This window comes from Dermacentor andersoni, chromosome 5 (genome assembly GCF_023375885.2).
Source record: "Dermacentor andersoni chromosome 5, qqDerAnde1_hic_scaffold, whole genome shotgun sequence".
NCBI classification, from domain to species: Eukaryota; Metazoa; Arthropoda; class Arachnida; order Ixodida; family Ixodidae; genus Dermacentor; species Dermacentor andersoni.
The window spans coordinates 13,893,569-13,913,349 of NC_092818.1; the positions used below are offsets into that span (position 1 = coordinate 13,893,569).

General features: G+C 46.5%; 1 protein-coding gene across 2 annotated transcripts in view; it reads left to right on the forward strand.

Moving 5' to 3' along the window:
• LOC126529843 (cell adhesion molecule Dscam1-like) overlaps positions 1-19,781 on the forward strand; it is a 1,068,543-nt gene that overhangs the window by 853,205 nt on the left and 195,557 nt on the right. The window contains exon 42 of one of the 2 annotated variants that reach the window (XM_055070116.2): positions 13,279-13,323. The exons of the other annotated variant lie outside the window; for it this stretch is intronic. Within the exon in view, the coding sequence (XP_054926091.1) occupies positions 13,279-13,323 (45 nt within the window). The remainder of the gene's footprint in view (positions 1-13,278; positions 13,324-19,781) is intronic. 2 annotated transcript variants of the gene reach the window in all.

Consider the following 19,781-nt stretch of genomic DNA (forward strand, 5'->3'; position numbering starts at 1 on the left):
CATTGCAAACATTTAACAAAACACACATGCGAATACAGGTGAAAAAGGAGTTACGCTTGATTCATTATTTAGGAGAAGATTCTGATAAGTAATGTCAGTTCTGACTGTGTTATGTTAATGCTGTCGATGCCAGCCTCCCTTGCTATGCTTTACGCTCGCACTATCGCGTTAACCAACGTCTGTGCGGCGATCGTCTATACGGTATAGTAGTTGCGCTTACAGTACCGTTTCTGTTCGGGGCGGGTATCGGCTTCCCCCCGGTCTGTGGTCCGTCGTCGCAATCCGGTCGTCTTGAGTCATCGCTGGTGTCTGGCGTCACCGATGCCCCGGCCGACGTGACGAAGGCACAGTCGCTGAGGAGCTGTCGCGCTCCGGCAGAGCGGGGCTCATGCCGGCTGGCGATACCGGTGCGCGCCGGCCCAGCTTAGTTTCCTAGACAGGACGGTGACTGGCTGTAGCCAGCCTCCGCGCGTCTGCGTTCAGCGGCGTAAACGCTGACGTATCCTAGGAGGTAGGTCCGGGCCTGTGGCAGTTCCGGGGACGTCGGTCATCTGCTCGCCGAGACTGGTACTCGGGCGGGACGTCGAAGCGTCGCCTAGGAACAGGAGCAGGACGCAGAGAGGCCATCTCCGGCCGTCTTCTCCTGGTACGTTGCGCCCCGGCCACTACGTCCTTCTCTGCGCGCGCCCCTTCTCCAAGATGGCGGCTCCACGCGCTCGCTTCACTCCCTCTGCCTCGTCTTCTTTCTTTGTTTACGCTTGTCACTCCTCACAATGCCACCCCCCCCCCCTATTTTCCGAGTTTTTGCTCCACGAAAACTTCAGTCACTCCTCGTCACCTCTTGGGTTTACACGGACACTGCACTTCACTTCCCTACACCACATATAACTTCACTTCGCGGTTTCTTCGTTCACCCATCACTGCACTTCACCGCACTTCACTGCACCCACGCGCACATCACGTCAATTTTTACCGAGTCTTAACAATACGTCAATGTCAACGACAGCACCATTCACAAGGCATTGTTGTATTCGGCGAGTGCTTGAGCAAGACCCCTCAGAAGCTCTAAACACTATATGCATGCACAGCAAGCTGTTCCCTAGTATGATTGTATACCTCTTTAATGTTATTAACAAGAACGAACATATTCAGCAAACTCAATGATGTCCTTCGTGGCACCTTCACTCACGTGATCCGCGAACTCCTGCCTACCGGTTCTTGTCTGGCATGGATACAGCCAGACAGGAAGCTGTGCACTGGCCCTGGCTCTCGACGCTGGTGTCTCATCGAGACATGACCTCGGGTAGAATGATTTGGATGACACCAGGAGTTTGCGTGCGACCTAGACCTGCATGCCGAGGGCGTGTCGAAGTTGTCGGACACAGCCATGACACAGTCCATTGCTCTTAATTTTTGAGCCCGTTTTTTATCACATACGCTCAGTTCAGACACCATGTTTGCCATCTTCCCCTTCTGAGGGATCATTTCTATTGTTGGGATGTCTGCTTGGTATGGACCTTCAGTAACCAACTCTGTGATGACCATTCATTTGTCCTTTTCTAACGGTTGCTCAATAATAGGCGTAGTCCCTAGAGGTACCTCTGATATCACCCCTTTTGGTGTGGTTCTCTGACATATCTCGCAAGATCGCACAAACCGTTTAATTTCACTTTGCATGTCGTCTTCCTTACTCCTTGATGGTCAGCCATGACAGTGTCGTGCACCAGCTAGAGGACTGCCCTTCGTAAACTCACTGGCTCTACTAACTGTCATGTTTCTCTTCCATCGTGGATTCTGACTATTCGGTACAATAATTCTTCAACCTTCTCAAACTTCTGTGCGACCCGGCTCTTCTTATTCAGAACCCATTTTCCTAAAATTTCAAAATAACGTCGCAGAGTACTGTCCGCTTTTGCCTTTTTTCATTTCCGTTGTGGTTATATCCATGGCGGTGCCTGAAGTGTTCTTTGTATCAGCATCTTTCCTATCCTGGTTCCTTGTGCTTTTCACCACTGACAATATGGTAGCTTCTCCGGTATACGGATCCGAACTTCTTTCGTTGTGTCTGCCACCGGCTTCGGTGGATTCATGCTCCGTCCTACTAGTAATTTGGATATTGGGAAAACCTCAGAGGGGATCTGGATCATCCACTCTTCTGACTCCTGGCACATTCCCAAGAATGACATCGTAAAGCAGTTATTTGACGCACCAGGCTTCAATCCAACCGCTGTAATAAGGCGTCAAAAGCAATACACGAGCCACAGGCATTCGCCGTACCGTACCATCCGCCAATCGAACTGGCGTTTCTGTACCGGTGATATCTCTTTCCGGCACCGTGGATTGCCTTACCAGAACAATGTTGGACCCTGTGTCTCTGAGTGCCGACACTTTTCGTCCCTGCAGCACTCCCACTACTACCGGCATCGAGGTTTCCGGGTCTTCCGACCACGGAGCCGTCGTGACAGCGCTTGCCTTGTAGCTGGACTCCTTCTATTCCATTTGCGTGGTGTCAACATCAATGGGACTTTCGCTCGCAACAATGCAGGCAGTCTTATTTTTTGGCTTAACTCGGCAGGTTTGTACTGTGTGTCCATGCCGTCCACACCCCTCGCACTTCAACGTCGAGTTGCGAGTGCTACCCAAGGGACAATGCACAGCCCGATGCCCTATCCTTTCACACATAAAACATTTGATTGTGCACCGAGTCTGTTCTCTCTCATCTGGTGTCTTTTTATCTTTTTTCCCCTTTCCCAAGTTCTTTTGGCCTTGGGCTTCTAAATACCGGTCGATGTGTTCAGATAGTTCCGCCACCGTCCTCAAGTTGCGCTCTTTCAAGAATATTGCTACGCCCTGATGACATGATACTAGGAACTGTTCTGCAATCATGTTGTCCCTCAAGTCTTCAAATGGCCTCTTTATGTTAGCCATCTCCAACCAACGATCAAAGTAGTTGGAGATTCGAGCGGCGAATTGCTGGCCTGTCTCTTGGAGCTTCGGAATGTATCCCTGAAACCTTCGGCGGTTAGTCTGAAGGGTTGTAGGAGTCTTCTCCACCTTGTCGTAATCTAGTGCGTCGGTCGCTGACATCCGGCTGTACACGGCCAACGCTTTCCCCACAAGACACATACTCAATCCCGTCACCCAGTCACTCTTCTGCCAGCCTTGTACAGTTGCTATTCGCTCGAAACGCTGTATGTAGGCATCTAGGTCATCTCGCCTTTCATCAAATCGGGCGATTAACTTCTGGGGACACACTGTCGCTATCCTCTGCGGTACTACATCTGAGCTCCTATGAGCTCCTATTTCCGGCCTCTTTTCCACTGTTACTCATGCGCAGCTGCAATTTCTTTTCTGTAATCTCTTTTTGTTTTTTGTGATCAAGTTCCTATATGCACGCTCATCCGCAGCTTTCGCTCTCTCCTCAGCTTCCTTCGCAGCCTCTCGCGCCTCTGCGAGTTCTTCTCTTAATCGCTTCTGTTCCTCGTGATAGTGCTATTATGGCCTCGGCCGACATGCCCGCGGCACTCCCTGCAGTCACCAAACGTTCAAGGTCCATTCCGCTGCTCAAGACACCCCGAGGCACGTGACGAAGTTAAAGGGATCCTGGCAGGCACTCCAATGTTGTCACGCATACGTTGACGCCTGGTACGCTTGCTTGAGCGGGCAGAAGGAACACATGAACGCAAAACATTCATTCGATTTGGACTTTTAACAACAGGAACACGCGGTAACGTTCACCACTACAATCTTGCACATCTACAATCTTGCATTTGAGTGCGGGGTTTTTGCCAACGCAATGAAAACTGCAAAAGTATCTGTCATACTCAAAGGGGGCGACTAAAATGTACCAACAAATTATAGACCGATTTCAGTACTCCCTGTGTTTTCCAAAGGTCTGAAAAAAGTCATTTCTTCAAGAATAAGTAACTTTTTTGATAAACATTAGGTAATATCTGAGTCACCCGCCGTGGTTGCTCAGTGGCTATGGTGTTGGGCTGCTGCGCACGAGGTCGCGGGATCGAATCCCGGCCACGGCGGCCGCATTTCGATGGGGGCGAAATGCGAAAACACCTGTGTGCTTAGATTTAGGTGCACAATAAAGAACCCCAGGTGGTCGAAATTTCCGGAGTCCTCCACTACGGCGTGCCTCATAATCAGAAAGTGCTTTTGGCACGTAAAACCCCATAATTAAAAAAAATATCTGAGTCACAATTTGGTTTCAGAACTGGTAAATCTACAGAAACAGCGTTATTAACAATGAAGGAAATAATTTTGAACAATATTAATAAGAACTTGTATACGGTGGGCCTCTTCCTTAATTTTAGTAAAGCTTTTGACTGCTTAAATCATACGATTCTTCTTAACAAACCTAAAACGTACGGAATCCATGGTTGACCACTCACATTGCTTGAAGGATATCTCCAAAACAGAAGCCAGTCGGTGTCGTTAGATAATGAACTTTCATCTCTACTGCCTATCGGTTGTGGTGTCCCACAAGGGAGCATATTGGGACCTCTTTTGTTGAATACGTACATAAACGATATTGTAAGCATAGATCCTTCCATTGATTTTGTGATATACGCGGATGATAGCACACTACTTCTTTCAGGCCCTAACCTTAATGATTTAATGGTGAAATGTAATGACCTACTGATTAAATTATCTAGGTGGTCAAGAAGGAATAAATTAAGAATTAATCCTACAAAGTCCAAGGCTATAATATTTCGTGCAAGAAACAAGCCGATAGTACCGCATCGCATGCTTCACTTTGAAGATCACCAAATAGAAATAGTTGAAGTGCACATGATACTTGGAGTATATTTTTCTTTTATTTAAACTGGGATGCCCATGATGACTTTGTCTGCAAGAAACTCTCTTCCGTCTGCGGGGTTCTGTCGCGATGTCGTGAAACTTTACCTTTAAAATGTAAATTGCAAGTTTATTGCACACTTTTTTTCTGACCTTAACTACTGCAATTTAGTATGGGCCACAATGACCAAAACTAACCTAAATAGGGTTCTCGTACTGCAAAAGAAAATTGTTCGAATAATCGCCAATATTGATAATACAACTGCCTCAAGTATGCTTTTGAAGCACATAACATTGTCCGGGTCAACCATTTGTATCACTTTAAGTTGTTACGAAAAAAATTTTTGTCGACGGCATCCATTGCCGATTTTTATTCGACTCTGGCATCTTTGGACATGCGTCATGCGAACATACACGCAAGAACTATTAATACATATACATTAATACACAACACGTTTTCTTACTAACCATAAATTACAAATGTTGTCTCACAACCTGCCTCATGTTCTAAACACGTATAAGCACACATTAGTATATATCAAAGCTTAGCTGCGGAAATATTTTGTTGAAATGTGATGTTATGTCTTTTTTATGTCTTGCTTGATTATTCGTATTTAATTCTGAACATTTGTATGACCATTTGAGCGTTTATTTTTTCGATGTTATTGTTTAAATTTTTGTGCCATAGACTATTAGACTCTGTATGTATAACTGGTGAATGTTTTTTCTTTATTGACTGTAACTATTGTATGTGTGTCTGATTTCTGTACCACTCGTGTACTACTGCTTGTAGGGGTTTTCTGGACATAGTCAAGCTGCTCATACAGCTTTTTGCCAGAAAACCCTCCAGTTGAATCTGGAAAATAAACTCACTCACTCACTCACTCACTCACTCACTCACTCACTCACTCACTCACTCACTCACTCACTCACTCACTCACTCACTCACTCACTCACTCACTCACTCACTTCACACGGACTGCGCCCTCCTTTGCTATGCTTTACGATCGCACTACCGCGTTCACCAACGTCGTGCGGCGATCGTCTATACGCTATAGTAGGGGCGCTTAGGGCCGATTTACGCTCGAGCCGCCCATCGCCGCAAGCCGCCCCGCACGCGTGCGGTCGCGCGAAAGATTGCACGCATCAAACACTTGTGCACAAATTTCGGTTTACAATGTGTAAGGTATATACTGTGTACACAATGTAAACGGTAATTTGTGCACAAGTGCAAGATACGTGCAATTTTTCGCGCAACCGCAAGCGTGCGGTGCGGCTTGCGACGTTGGGCGGCTCGAGCGTAAATCGGCCCTTACAGTACCGGCTCTCTTCGGTGCGGGTATCGGCGTCGCCCTGGTCTGTGGTCCGTCGTTGCAATTCGGTCGTCTTCAGTCGTCGCTGGTGTCCGGCGTCACCGACGCCCCGGCCGACGTGGCGAAGGCACAATCGCTGAGGGGCTGTCGCGCTCCGGCAGAGCGGGGCTCGTGCCGGCTTGCGCTCCCGGTGCTCGCCGGGCCAGCGTAGTTTCCTAGACGGGACGGTGACTGGCTGCAGCCAGCCTCCACGCGTCTGCGTTCAGCGGCGTAAACGCTGAAGTGTCCTGGCATGTAGGTCCGGGCCAGCGGCAGTTCCTGGGACCTCGGTCATCTGCTGGCCGAGCCTCGTACTCCAAGCCTCGTCCAGTAGCTAGGTTGCCTCGGTCTCTGGCTGGCTTGAACAATGTTTTCTTCGGCGGGGTACGTTGACCGGCCCGCTTAGGCGTCGGCCATGCTTGTTGGCTCTGGTGGTAGTCAGCCAGGCGTCTGCTTGTTCGAAGATCTTGTAGGACTGAGTTGTCGAGGGCCTCCAGTACCTAGCACCTCCACCACTTCTTACAGATTTAGAATGAATTTACTTACGGTGCCAAGGGTAGAGAAGACATGGGACGACCCGAAACAGCCGATCACCCAAAAACCGCGCGTCACTTCTTCATCCTCTTCAACGCTCCTCTGGTGCGGCGTTACAACACGTATTTTTTGGAAGTTAGAAAACGTCGTTGTACCCCAGGCTATAAGTGAGAGTAAAATAAGGAATTATAGATAAATAATTTCCCATGTGTGGAGAGAAGGTATTTGAGGCGACGAACAATTCCTGGCGTTCGAGTAATCTTTTGAATTAGAAGACTTACATGGCTATCCCAGGGCACGTTTGCAGAAAAGAACGCTTAGGTGAATAATTCTCTTGGTGAATACTTTATACAAACTGAAATGAAGCTAATGCGCCTATAATTCTTCAGTTTTTAACGTATCCCTTCTTATGGATTAGTATATTGTAGGCATTCTTCCAGTTCTCTGGTTCACTTGAAGTCCTAGGCATGGCGCATAAATGGCCGCAAGCATTTCAAGCATATCTCTTTCCTCTTTAACTAAATCGGATTTTATTCCATCCTCTCCTGCCGCTTCTTTCAGGGACATGTCTTGCAAGGGCATTCTAACTTCGTTGCTAGTAATAGAAGGAGCCGCTGTATCCCGTTTATCGCTACTTGCAACGAAGGGTGCGCGGCTGCTGTGGGTAATGTACTGGTCAGTGTAGAATTCTGGTGCTGCTTTTAATATATGATCGAAAATGCCTATCTTTCACTCCATACATCTTGCCCTGCCTTGTACCAAGTTTTCTTCTCAATCATATCGTGCTGCGGCCATTTTGTACTATTTTCTCGATGTTTACCATGTTATAATTTCGAATATCCCTTATTTTCCTTTTTCTTTATCAGCTTTGACAGCTTAACGAATTCTGTGTGTTCTTTTGAGTTACACACTTTCATGCGTTGCGTTTCTTCATTTTGGTTCTTTGTTACTTGAGGGAGCTTACGTTCTGGCTGCTTTGGTGCCTTACTTCCCACGTCAGTTGCTGCTTGTGAAATCAGCCTAAAGTTGCGGTTTTATTTATTACCTCTATGTTACCTTCATAACTTTGGTCTAATCATTCTTAGCATATAATCATAGCGTATAGATAAAGTTTGCTGATCTGAACCGGTTCGCGAACCGTTATAAATATTTATTTCTCCGAACCGGAACTGCACAGGAGCGAAATCAGAGCGCGCTGTGCCCGAACCCGAACCGAATGAGTATATCTCTATCCGGTTCGACACCGTCTTTATAAGGATTCTATGTAATCGTGTGGGTCGAGACCTACACAAAGGGCTTCGTCATTTCACCAACCCGCTGCGGGCCTTCAAGCCGTATAAGCTGTTTCCTCTCCTGGGTCGCTAGTGCTTTGCTATTATGATATTTTTGAATTCTGCTTTCGTTTTTTGTTTTGCAGACTGGCATTTTTTCTTACTTTTCGCTCGGCAGAGGGAGAAGTGCGTTAACGAACAGTCCAAAGACCTAGCGGTCCAAGCGAAGCAATGTATCACAACACAAACTTCATTCAAGAACAGAAAGGTCGGGGCTTCTCGGTACCAGAGGCTGATGTGAGACTTCCACCCTCTGCGATCCCTCAGAGCTCCCGATTGCACTGACCGGCTGCGTGCCTTTCCCCTTCTCGCGTGTATATATTCGTCGATTTTCTTTTTTTCTTTTTCTATTTGCTTTTTCGATTCGTGTCTCAGGAGAAAAACAGAGACCTCGCACTTATTTCCTGCAGTGTCCTCCCATCGACCTCGTCGCACTGCCTCTCTTGTGCGAGTTTGCTTCTTTCGGTTACGTTCATGTGTCAGCCTACACGTGCCAGAGCTCGGCCTCTTCTACCCTCCTCCCCACGCACCATTCACTCGTTCGCGTCTTTCCAGTGGTGAGAAGACGTCACCCATGCGTATCACAGCGGGACCCGCTGTCGCCTCGTCTTTTCCCTGAGCCAACTCCTTCTCGCACGAGAGAGCTGGTATCGTCTTACGTCGCCGACCTCTTGTGACGCTGGGGCCAAATTGAGTCTCAACCCCATCGCCCTTTTTACTTTCACCTTCCGACAACCCTTCCTATGATTTGTGCACTGCGATCAGCGTTTTCTCAATATAGTGGGCGCGGATGTCGGTACGCTTTTTGTTTCGTATAGGAAACGCGCACTATCCTTTCCTATTTGGCCAATTCCAGACAGCTAGATCTCCGAGTAGCGTTTGTAATCTCTAAGGCTGTTTCGGCTGTAGCACGGGTTTCACACAGTAGATTTCGCAGCGCTGTGGGCCTTTATACGCTGCCCAGAGTATCACAAACCATATTGAAACGCGTGTAGCGACCTTGTTTATTGGCGTCTGCCGTTTCTGCCGGTAATATTATACCAGATGTCCTGTGTCAGCAACGCCAAACTGCCAGCCAACAAAAGAAAGGAAGAACGAAACAAACAAACAAACAAGACCAAGGTTATAACATGCGGCACAATATTTAGAATCGCTTTCGCCTAACAAAATGTGCAATATTTTTGTAGGGTGCTCACTTAGTTGAGCATTAACACCAGCGAGATTTTTATTCTGTTTGGCCCACACGTTATCTGAATAGCATGTATAGCCAACGTACTTGTTTCTGTGACAGCCCTTTAAGTAACTATTGCATGGCGTACTATTTTTTTTCTAGGACACTAATTAAATACTGAACACGAAAGCCTCGCGCTGGTATGCCGGCAGGATTACATTCTTTTTTCTGCGCCGTATATCGATCATCTGATGCCTATGAATCATTCACGGGTAAAATATATGACCATGCGCAGTGTTTGAGTGGCAAGGACTTCATTTTACCGGGATGCTCTTAACCTTCCCTCCGTTAATTGGGAACGTGTCAATTATGTTTGTTGGGGCGCGGGTGACACTTTATTAAACTTGATGTTTTGCCTAAATATCGAGCACACTATTAATCAAAGCACGCGAGGTAACGCAATTCTGGACCTATTAGTTATCAGCGAGATTTTTCAGTGTGCAGATGTTTCGGTAGAGCCAGGAATATCGGATCATGCTTTAATATATTTTTGTCAGAACTCACCTGGTACTACACGTCCTAAAAAGTTCTTGGTCGTTAAAGATTTTTTAAGGTAGACGATACTTCCGTAATTGACTATCCAGATACTGACCTCGACTTTCCAAGTACTTATATTCGAGCTTCCTGGAATAGGTTTCGCAATGTCGTTGCCGTTTGTATGAAGGATTATGTACCTGTTGAACAGAAATATAAGCGCCATAGAAGAACCATTGGATTACTCTGGAAATAATCCAGACAAAACGAAACATTAACAGACTTCGCAAACAGAAGAAAACGCCACCTTCCGGATTCTTAGCACTGAGGCAAACTTTAGTAGACGAGATCACGGTATCTCGAGAACGTTATTTTTCAGATGCTTTAGTTGACTTCATCAAAAGCCCTAGCGAAAAGTTGTGACGACATTTGAAAGAAAAGAAAGGAAATTTTACTAAAAAAATGTTGACAGTGTAATGATTACGGATGCTAAGCACATGGCTAATCATTTTAATCATTACTTCCACAGCGCTTTCTTCAAAACCCGATACTTCTTTGACTTGCAGTGTGTTGGTACCTGTGCATGGCGGCCGCCTGGTTAGTCGTTAAGTCCTCATAGCTATGCTGCTAAAAGTCGATGTAAAGAAGTCATGTTACCGCGACTGCATCCCACAAGCATTATTGCGGCGCTATTCACAGCAAATAGCTCAATTTTTGACAGATTATCTTAATCTCTCGCCTGCTACTGGGGAAATACTGAATGACTGTAGCAAGGCGCCCGTCACTGCGATTCAAAAGAAAGCCGACCGCTTTTCTACATCAAACTAAAGAAAAAACTGTTCTGTTGCGCCTAAAAGGAAAGAAACAACCTAACACATACACTTATTGAGTAAAAAACCCGATATTTTAGAAGTAAACAATGACAAGAAACTTGGCGTCACATTAGACAGCAAACTTTCTTCCTCTACACACATATTTATAATATATTCATCACCTCTAAAAAATGTATAGTTTCTCCAGAAAAAAACTTAACAATGCCGCATTCATTGTTAAACTTCTAGCATATAACGCTTGGGTTAGAGGGAGGCTTAAATACGCCGCGATTGTATGGGACCCGCACAGTACATCTGCACATCTTGAGCGTGTTCAGAAATGGCAGTGCAATATATGCTTAATATGTATCGCAGACTTGATTCGCCCGCTTCCTTAGTTCGTCAGCACTGTATTCCTGCTCTGGAGTCTCGCATAAAAGTTAGCCGCCTTGCTTTTTTCCAGAAACGTATTTCCCGCGATATTAAGCTTGCCACACCCGTAAAGCCTCACTCTACAAGGAAACCTCGACATGCTCACGGTAGAGCACTGGCGCCGATTTTCGTCAGGACTAATGCATTTAGAACAGCTTCTTTCTTAAAACTGTCAGAATGGAACAAATTACCTGCAGGTGTCCTTGATTCTAGTGATTTTGTGCATGAAATGGAGTATGATTTTTGCAGCTGTTAATTATACCATATCCTGTGTGGGTGCTCTTTGCATTCGCCATTTATTATTGTTATTTTGGTTGTCGTTTGTCCCTATCTTTACGATTGATCGTCCCTCTCGCTTGAACCACAGTACTGGTTCGCAGTATGGTATAAATAAATAAAAAAAAACTTCATTCAGGTATCGCATGCCAACAACGAAAGGCCATAGCCGAATAATTTCGCGAATGTGTTCAGTCGCTATCAAGTGCGCCTTCAGCGAGTTGCGCTCCGCAAACTCACATGACACTCTGAAAGCATTTTGGCTGCGCATTATATTCAAGATTACCGACTTTGGCCGCTTTCCTGCCTTTGTTTGATGCTCTGGATACCGGAAGCAGTACTGTATCTTTGCCAGCCACATACGGGCTTCGCTCATTGAAAAAATTCTTGAGGGCACTGCATTCAAATAAGGCGAACGGCTCATCCCACCTTCTCGTATTCCACTATGCTTTCATTAAGGCCTGAAGATAAGAGTTACGCTATGTATAAACTCCTGGAGAACAACCGCGCTTGGCGCTGCTAAATACTTAGCTACGCATATTGAAATAAATGTGTTGGACTAAACGGAATACCTGATTATTAACACACACAATCGAATCCTCCAGCTGTGAACTTATTTTAGGGGGAGGGCAGCAGGATGTCCCAGGGGACATTATCATTTTCCCATAAGCAACTTCATTGCTCCGCACTGAATGTTCCTCAGGACCCTGCATTTAGCGGCTTCCGAAATACACACCACTGTCACCTCTCTGAGATTATGTGTGATGCGCGAAACTTCGTGCAAAGGCTATGCGACAACGCTGTACTATGGTATATTGGTTATCACTTGCCGCTGCCAACTTAACATTTCTGCAAATGCCCGAGTTCAAATACCAGTGGGGCGCAAGATTTTGGAGCGAAGGTGAGGCTCGATATGAGGACCTCCGGCCGTCGTGGACGGACGGACATGGCAGACCCGAGCTTATCACTAGCGTGGCATTAAATTGTGCACCAATGCTCCCAACTACAAGCGAACTAATTACCTGAGAAGGCCATCGCGAGTAACTCACAGGTGCTGCGGATGGCATGGCATGGACCAAATTTGTCGGCCCTAGAGTCCATATTTAGGTTAATTTGGTTTCAGCTGCGTGAAGCATTCTGCAAGCCAGCACCTTTGGAGGGAACGGCGTAAAAGACGGGACAAACGAGGCCAGCGCCAACTTCCAGATCATAATTGCCGTTTTCTGCGCTGTTCTATTAAATATGTTGCTGTACCAATTTGCACAAATTCATACCTCAGTATACCCCGTACCCGTTGCCTCAATTAGAGGCGTAACGTGGGCTAGCTGATGTTGGAATTATAGAGAAAATGATTCTTCATAGAGAAAAGAAAATAATTTCTCTGGAAAGCAGCGAGGTGGAACAAGGTTTATAAAAGGAATCTACAAAACAAACACATAAAGGTTTCTCAGTAGCAGAGCTTCACAGTTCAACAAAATTAATCTTTTTTCCTCGTCCGTTCATCATACTCGGGACCAATGCCTTTTTGTGGCGGTCGCTAACCTGACTTTACAACTGCTCACTAAACCCAGACCGTTTCTGCACTTACACACACATTCTGCGTTTAACATGAGTATAACTTGCCTGTAGTACTAACAATATTTGCATAAGTTCATATTGCATCTTATTGTTCTTTGACGACCAAAAGGGAAATTTCGGGTTCTAGTAGGGATATTTTCTTGTGTTAAACAATGTCAGCAGCGAGGACATACGCAATAAAGCACATGCCTTCTAGTTAAACTTGGGATGGAAATAAATGATGTATCGCTGTCCTCTGGTCCAGTATACACAGGGTTATTCGAATGTCAGACCATCGCATTATATTTGCGATTGGTCTCGACGAAGGTCGTTGCCCTTAGCCTCTGGGAGAGTAGCTTGGCGTGCGCTGGTCTCAATGCGCATGATGAGATGATCCATTTTATGAGTCCAGTCCGAAAACTGCGAGTGATGGGTTCCCGTGTTTACCCCCCTTTCTCCCGTTCCAACAGCTGGCCGGACTCACGAAGCACGCGTCCTCAGGCTCGCGCCATTCGGTAAGCCCATTCGTGATACCAATTTCCGACGACCAGTTTTATAAGTACGTGCTGTCCGGTTCTGTTTACCCACCCGGACCTATTGGGCACCTTGCGCTGTTTGCCAAAGCAGCCGAGAGACGATATGGGAGGGCAGAGGCCCCGGATCAAAAAGAGAGCGGTGCTATATTCAAAGTCCGACTTTCTTTGTTTGCTTCACACTGATTTTTTTTTCTGCATTCATCGTGTCTTCTGGCGCTCAGAAGCTTCGTAAAGCGTATCAAAGAGTGGGATCATGCACACTAATCAGAGCTGCGAGAACCAGCGCGAAGGAAGGCATGCTGATATAAAGGCGCTAGTGTCAACACTCAGCCAGCGCAAGTAGCGGTCCGAGATTCAGCGGGACGCATTTATTTCGTCTGTAGGTAAGTCCGCACGTCTGGAGTCGCTGTGCAAAACAGACATTAATAGGTTGTACATATAGAAAGACAGACAACGGGATAATAGAGAAGGAGTTGCACATCTCGAGGTGTTCTTGTGCGCCCAGCTGATGTTGCGGCTTGCGACCGTGCTGTCGTTTACCACTGCGCCTTCTGTGTTGCGGCGTTCAAAAGCAGGGATCTCATGGCCAACGTTACTTGAGCGTGGCTGCTGCTGCCTAGCTGAATTGCTAACGCGACCTTGACGTCCCGAGTTTACAGTGTCACTGAGAACGCGGCCAACTTTGTTTTGACGCTGTATCAAGGATTCATTCATTGATCATCATCAGCCTGGTTACGCCCACTGCAGGGCAAAGGCCTCTCCCATACTTCTCCAAGTACCCCGGTCATGTACTAATTGTGGCCATGTTTTCCCTGCAAACTTCCTAATCTCATCCGCCCACCTAACTTTCTGCCGCCCCCTGCTACGCTTCCCTTCCCTTGGAATCCAGTCCGTAACCCTTAATGACCATCGGTTACCTTTCCTCCTCATTACATGTCCGGCCCATGCCCATTTCTTTTTCTTGATTTCAACTAAGATGTCATTTATCCGCGTTTGTTCGCTCACCTAATCTGCTCTTTTCTTATCCCTCAAAGTTACACCCATCATTCTTCTTTCCATAGCTCGTTGCGTCGTCCTCAATTTCAGCAGAACCCTATTCGTAAGCCTCCAGGTTTATGCCCCATACGTGACTACTGGTAAGACACAGCTGTTATACACTTTTCTCTTGAGGCATAGTGGCAACCTGCTGTTCATGATTCGAGAATGCCTGCCAAACGCCCCCCAGCCCATTCTTATCCTTCTGGTTATTTCAGTCTCATGATCCGGATCCGTGGTCACTACCTGCCCTAAGTAGATGTATTCCCTTACCACTTCCAGTGCCTCGCTACCTATCGTAAACTGCTGTTCTCTTCCGAGACTGTTAAACAATACTTTAGTTTTCTGCAGATTAATTTTCAAACCCACCCTTCTGCTTTGCCTCTCCAGGTGAGAGAGTATGTATTGCAATTGGTCTCCTGAGTTACTAAGCAAGGCACTATCTACAGCGAATCTCAAGTTGCTAAGGTATTCTCCAAAAGCTTTTATCCCCAATTCTTCCCACTCCAGGTCCCGAAATACCTCCTGCAAACATGCTGTGAATAGCATTGGAGAGATCGTATCTCCCTGTCTGAAGCCTTTCTTTATTCGGATTTTGTTGCTTTCTTGAAGAACTACGGTGGCTGTGGAGCCGCTATAGATATCTTCCAGTATTTTTACATAAGGCCCATCTACACCCTGATTCCGTAATGCCTCCATGACTGCTGAGGTTTCGACTGAATCAAACGTTTTTTCGTAATCAATGAAGGCTATATATAAAGGTTGGTTATATTCTGCACATTTCTCTATCACCTGATTCGTAGTGTGAATATGGTCTATTGTTGAGTAGCCTTTACGGAATCCTGCCTGGTCCTTTGGTTGACAGAAGGGGAAGTTGTTCCTGATTCTATTTGCGATTACCTTAGTAAATACTTTGTATGCAACGGACAGTAAGATAATCGGTCTATAATTTTTCAAGTCTTTGGCTTTCCCTTTCTTATGGATTAGGATTATGTTAGCGTTCTTCCAAGATTCCGGTACGTTCGAGGTCATGAGACATTGTGTATATAGGTTGGCCAGTCTTTCTAGGACAATTTTCCCACCATTCTAGGACAATGTTCCCACAAATCTGCTGTTACCTGATCCTCCCCAGCTGCCTTCCCCCTTTGCATAGCTCCCAAGGCGTTCTTTACTTCTTCCGGCGTTACTTGTGGGGTTTGAAGTTCCTCTAGACTATTCTCTCTCGCATTATCGTCGTGGGTGTTACTGGTACTGTATAAATCTCTATAGAACTCCTCAGCCATTTGAACTATCTCATCCATATTAGTAACGATATTGCTGGCTTTGTCTCTTAACGCATACATCTGATTCTTGCCTATTCCTAGTTTCTTCACTGCTTTTAGGCTTCCTCCGTTCGTGAGAGCATGTTCAATTCTATCCATATTATATTTCCTTATATCAGCTGTCTTACGCTTGTTGATTAACTTCGAAAGTCCTGCCAGTTCTATTCTAGCTGTAGAGTTAGAGGCTTTCATACATTGGCGTTTCTTGATCAGATCTTTCGTCTCCTGCGATAGCTTACTGGTCTCCTGTCGGAGTTGCCACCAACTTCTATTGCGTACTCCTTAACGATGCCCATAAGATTGTCGTTCATTGCTTCAACACTAAGGTCCTCTTCCTGAGTTAAAGCCAAATACCTGTTCTGTAGCTTGATCCGGAATTCCTCTAGTTTCCCTTTTACCGCTAACTCATTTATTGGCTTCTTATGTATCAGTTTCTTCCGTTCCCTCCTCAAGTCTAGGCTAATTCGAGTTCTTACCATTCTATGGTCACTGCAGCGCACTTTGCTGAGCACGTCCACATCTTGTATGATGCCAGGGTTAGCGCAGAGTATGAAGTCTATTTCATTTCTAGTGTCGCCGTTCGGGCTCCTCCACGTCCACTCTCGGCTACCCGCTTGCGGAAAAAGGTATTCATTATTCGCATATTATTCTGTTCTGCGAACTCTACTAATAACTCTCCCCTGCTATTCCTAGTACCAATGCCATATTCCGCCATTAACTTGTGTCCAGCCTGCTTCTTGCCTACCCTGGCACTGAAGTCGCCCATCAGTATAGTGTATGTTGTTTTGACTTTACCCATCGCCAATTCCACGTCTTCATAAAAGCTTTCGATTTCCTGGTCATCATGACGGGATGTAGGGGCATAGACCTGTACTACTTTCAATTTGTACCTCGTATTAAGTTTCACAACAAGACCTGCCACCCTCTCGTTAATGCTGTAGAATTCCTGTATGTTACCAGCTATATCCTTATTAATCAGGAATCTGACTCCTAGTTCTCGTGTCCCCGCTAAGCCCCTGTAGCACAGTACGTGCCCGCTTTTTAGCACTGTGTATGCTTCTTTTGTCCGCCTAACCTCACTGAGCCCTTTTATATCCCATTTACTACCCTCTAATTCCTCCAATAACACTGCTAGACTCGCCTCACTAGGTAACGTTCTAACGTTAAACGTTGTCTGGTTCAGATTCTAATGGCGGCCTGTCCGGAGCCAGGTATTCTTAGCACCCTCTGCTGCGTCACAGATCTGACCGCCGCCGTGGTCAGTTTCTTCGCGGCTGCTGGGGACTGAGGGCCGGCGTTTGATTGTTGTATTCATATAGGAGGTTGTGGCCAAGTACTACACCAGGGTGGCCAATCCTGCTCTGGTGAGAGAGTGCGTTACCGGTTCTGGTCACCGGGATCAGACCGCACTCCAGGCCTGTTTGTGTAATTTTCTCAACACACGGTTTTTTGTTCCGGTGGAGAATCGCGCAGCCCCGGGATTCGAACCACGGTCCTCTTGCACGCGAGGCGGATACTCTACCGCCCGCGCAGGAGTGGTATGCCTCATGTAACCTGCAGTGAGGTCTTATTTGATCAGTCAAGGTGGACCAATTTGAGCTCGATTATTCCGCACGGATGGCACTCAACTAGAGAACCTGGTATTTATGACCTGCACATGCGTGGTCATACATAATAGAGAAATTTTTTTCCTTTCTTTTTTTTAGGAGGGTCCCTGTACAGTGATAAACTAAAGGAAAAGACATATTAAAGAGGGGGTGGGGAAGAAAGAAAAAGAAGGCAAACAGAAAAGAAAGGAAGAGAACAGGCGATTTTAACTCGTGACACTTGCATGTTGCCCGGAAAGATAGCTCAGTCGGTTGGTCCGTCAGGCTCCAGGTTACTTTGAAGCACCATAGCTCCTGTTCAGAGCCTCATACTTGCGTGGAAAGGGACTGATGTTGTCCGCGATGGTCAATTCAGAGTGGGTGGAAGGCATACTTCCTTGGAAAAATGGCTGCCCGTGGATACGAGCGAACTCGAGCGGCTTTAGGGACTAGGAAAAGTTTGATCACATGCTTGGCGAGCGCGGCACTCGTAGCGTGGGAAGCTAGCCCGAGTAACTATCTCGAGGACTGCTGCTCACGAGGTCGAAATACCATCGTGTAAGTATAATAACCCTAACAAGACTACTTTCGAAAAAGAGAACGGCCCAGAAGGCTGTACTACGAGTGCTATGACTGATACTTATATATATATATATATATATATATATATATATATATATATATATTCATCTCATCTATGAGATCGAATGCGAGCGCTGTTGCTTTGTCTCTGCGTGTAGTAAGTTAAGAGAGCGAGTTTAAGGGAGGAGAAGAATAAAGGAAATGAATGTTTCTGAAGCATAATTGCAGCGCCGTGGTTTTAAAGCGCACCCGCGGTAGAGAAACGGGAGGAGATATAAGCGTGCGTGGCCATGATACACACACGACAAACTGCCTTAAAATATTTAGAGACTTGAGAGAAAGTTTCGTGAACAACCGATAACAGGGCAATCAATACTCGAATACGACGAGAGAAATTATTGAGACGTGGAAAATTTCCTTGAACTAAGTATGGTTTTTGAGACAAATGCTTGGAATTATACAACTTTTTGAAAGATGAGGGGTATATGCGCTCGAACGTGAAGCTCATGAACCTAGGCGTGCACAATACGATAGAAGAGATGGCGGAAGCGCAGCAGATGGCGCAGCAGGAAAGACTGACGAAAACGCGAGCGGGCAGGCTTATACTCAAAGCGATAGGGACAGACCTAAATAGATCGATGAACCCGAAGAAATCCGAGGTAGAAGTGAGCGCGAAACTTAGAGACGCGATCAGAACCACCCCTCTTCCGAGAAATATGCACCCGGAACACAATGTTAGCAGGAGAAAAGCGAGAGCGAATGCTTTGTTGAAAGAAATTGAACAGCTAGGACAAGAGGCGGCCCTTGTAGCCGCTGCTTGGGTCAAAGGCAAAAAGGCCTACGCCGCTGTGGTGGTCGACAGCCGGGGCGAGGTACGGGACGCCGTCACCATCTTCACTAAGAATTCCACGGTGGCAGAGCAAGCCGCAATTGCTCTAGCCATCAGGAACCGTAAATGGTCTTTCATATATAGCGATTCCAAAGCAGCAATTAAGAGCTTTGACAAAGGCTATGTAGCTGGGACTGCGGCTAAAATTATCGACAAGGTCGAAACTATCAAAACTGAAATCCGATGGTTTCCTGCACATATGGGACAAGTGGACGAGACTCGGCCCAACCTCAACGAGGTTACGAACGACCTGGCACGAGGACTTCCTTGCCGTGCCGGTCAGAGCCGAACCGACGACCACTACCATTACGGGGAGCATAAAGATCACTTACTAACTTACAACCACATCACTAAATATTACTACTTGGGCCGTATGCAATTCCCTCTGCCACACGTAAAATTGAACAGGGCTCAGGCAGTCCCGCTACGTTTGCTGCAAACCGGGACGTACCCCACTCCGTATTTTATAAATAAAATTCACCCCGAAAGAGAAATTAGGAAAGAATGTAACGTGTGCGATGGCATCATTGACATCAGACACATGCTGGGGGGCTGTCCCGCGACTCTTGCCGACCCCGAAGAAAAATGGCTTTACTGGCACAAGTTGTTAACAAGCTCTTCATATAAAGATCAGCTACGGGCTGTCCAGAGGGTCCACGATGACGCCATAAGGCTCGGCCTGGCGGTGCCGACGTGGTCGCGGCCCGCCTCGGTCTGAAAAGACCGGGCTTCAGGACACTTATAAAGTTTTGTGAATGAATGAATATGCGCTCACCGAGAGGACAGCGTCCGCACGAGACCACACCAGGGACCACACCAGGGACCACACCAGGAATCAAGGATAGGCCCAGTTTATTCCTTCAGTACTAAGTTTGCTTCAAAGGAAGAAGTCCGGACACCAACCAAAATGGTTTAAAATATGTATTTACGTTTCGGCACCCCCACGGGAGTCTTGCTCACAGTGAAACAAGCGGCAGAGCAGGTGCCCTTTTTATGTGCGGCTCAAAACATGACTAAGGCGCC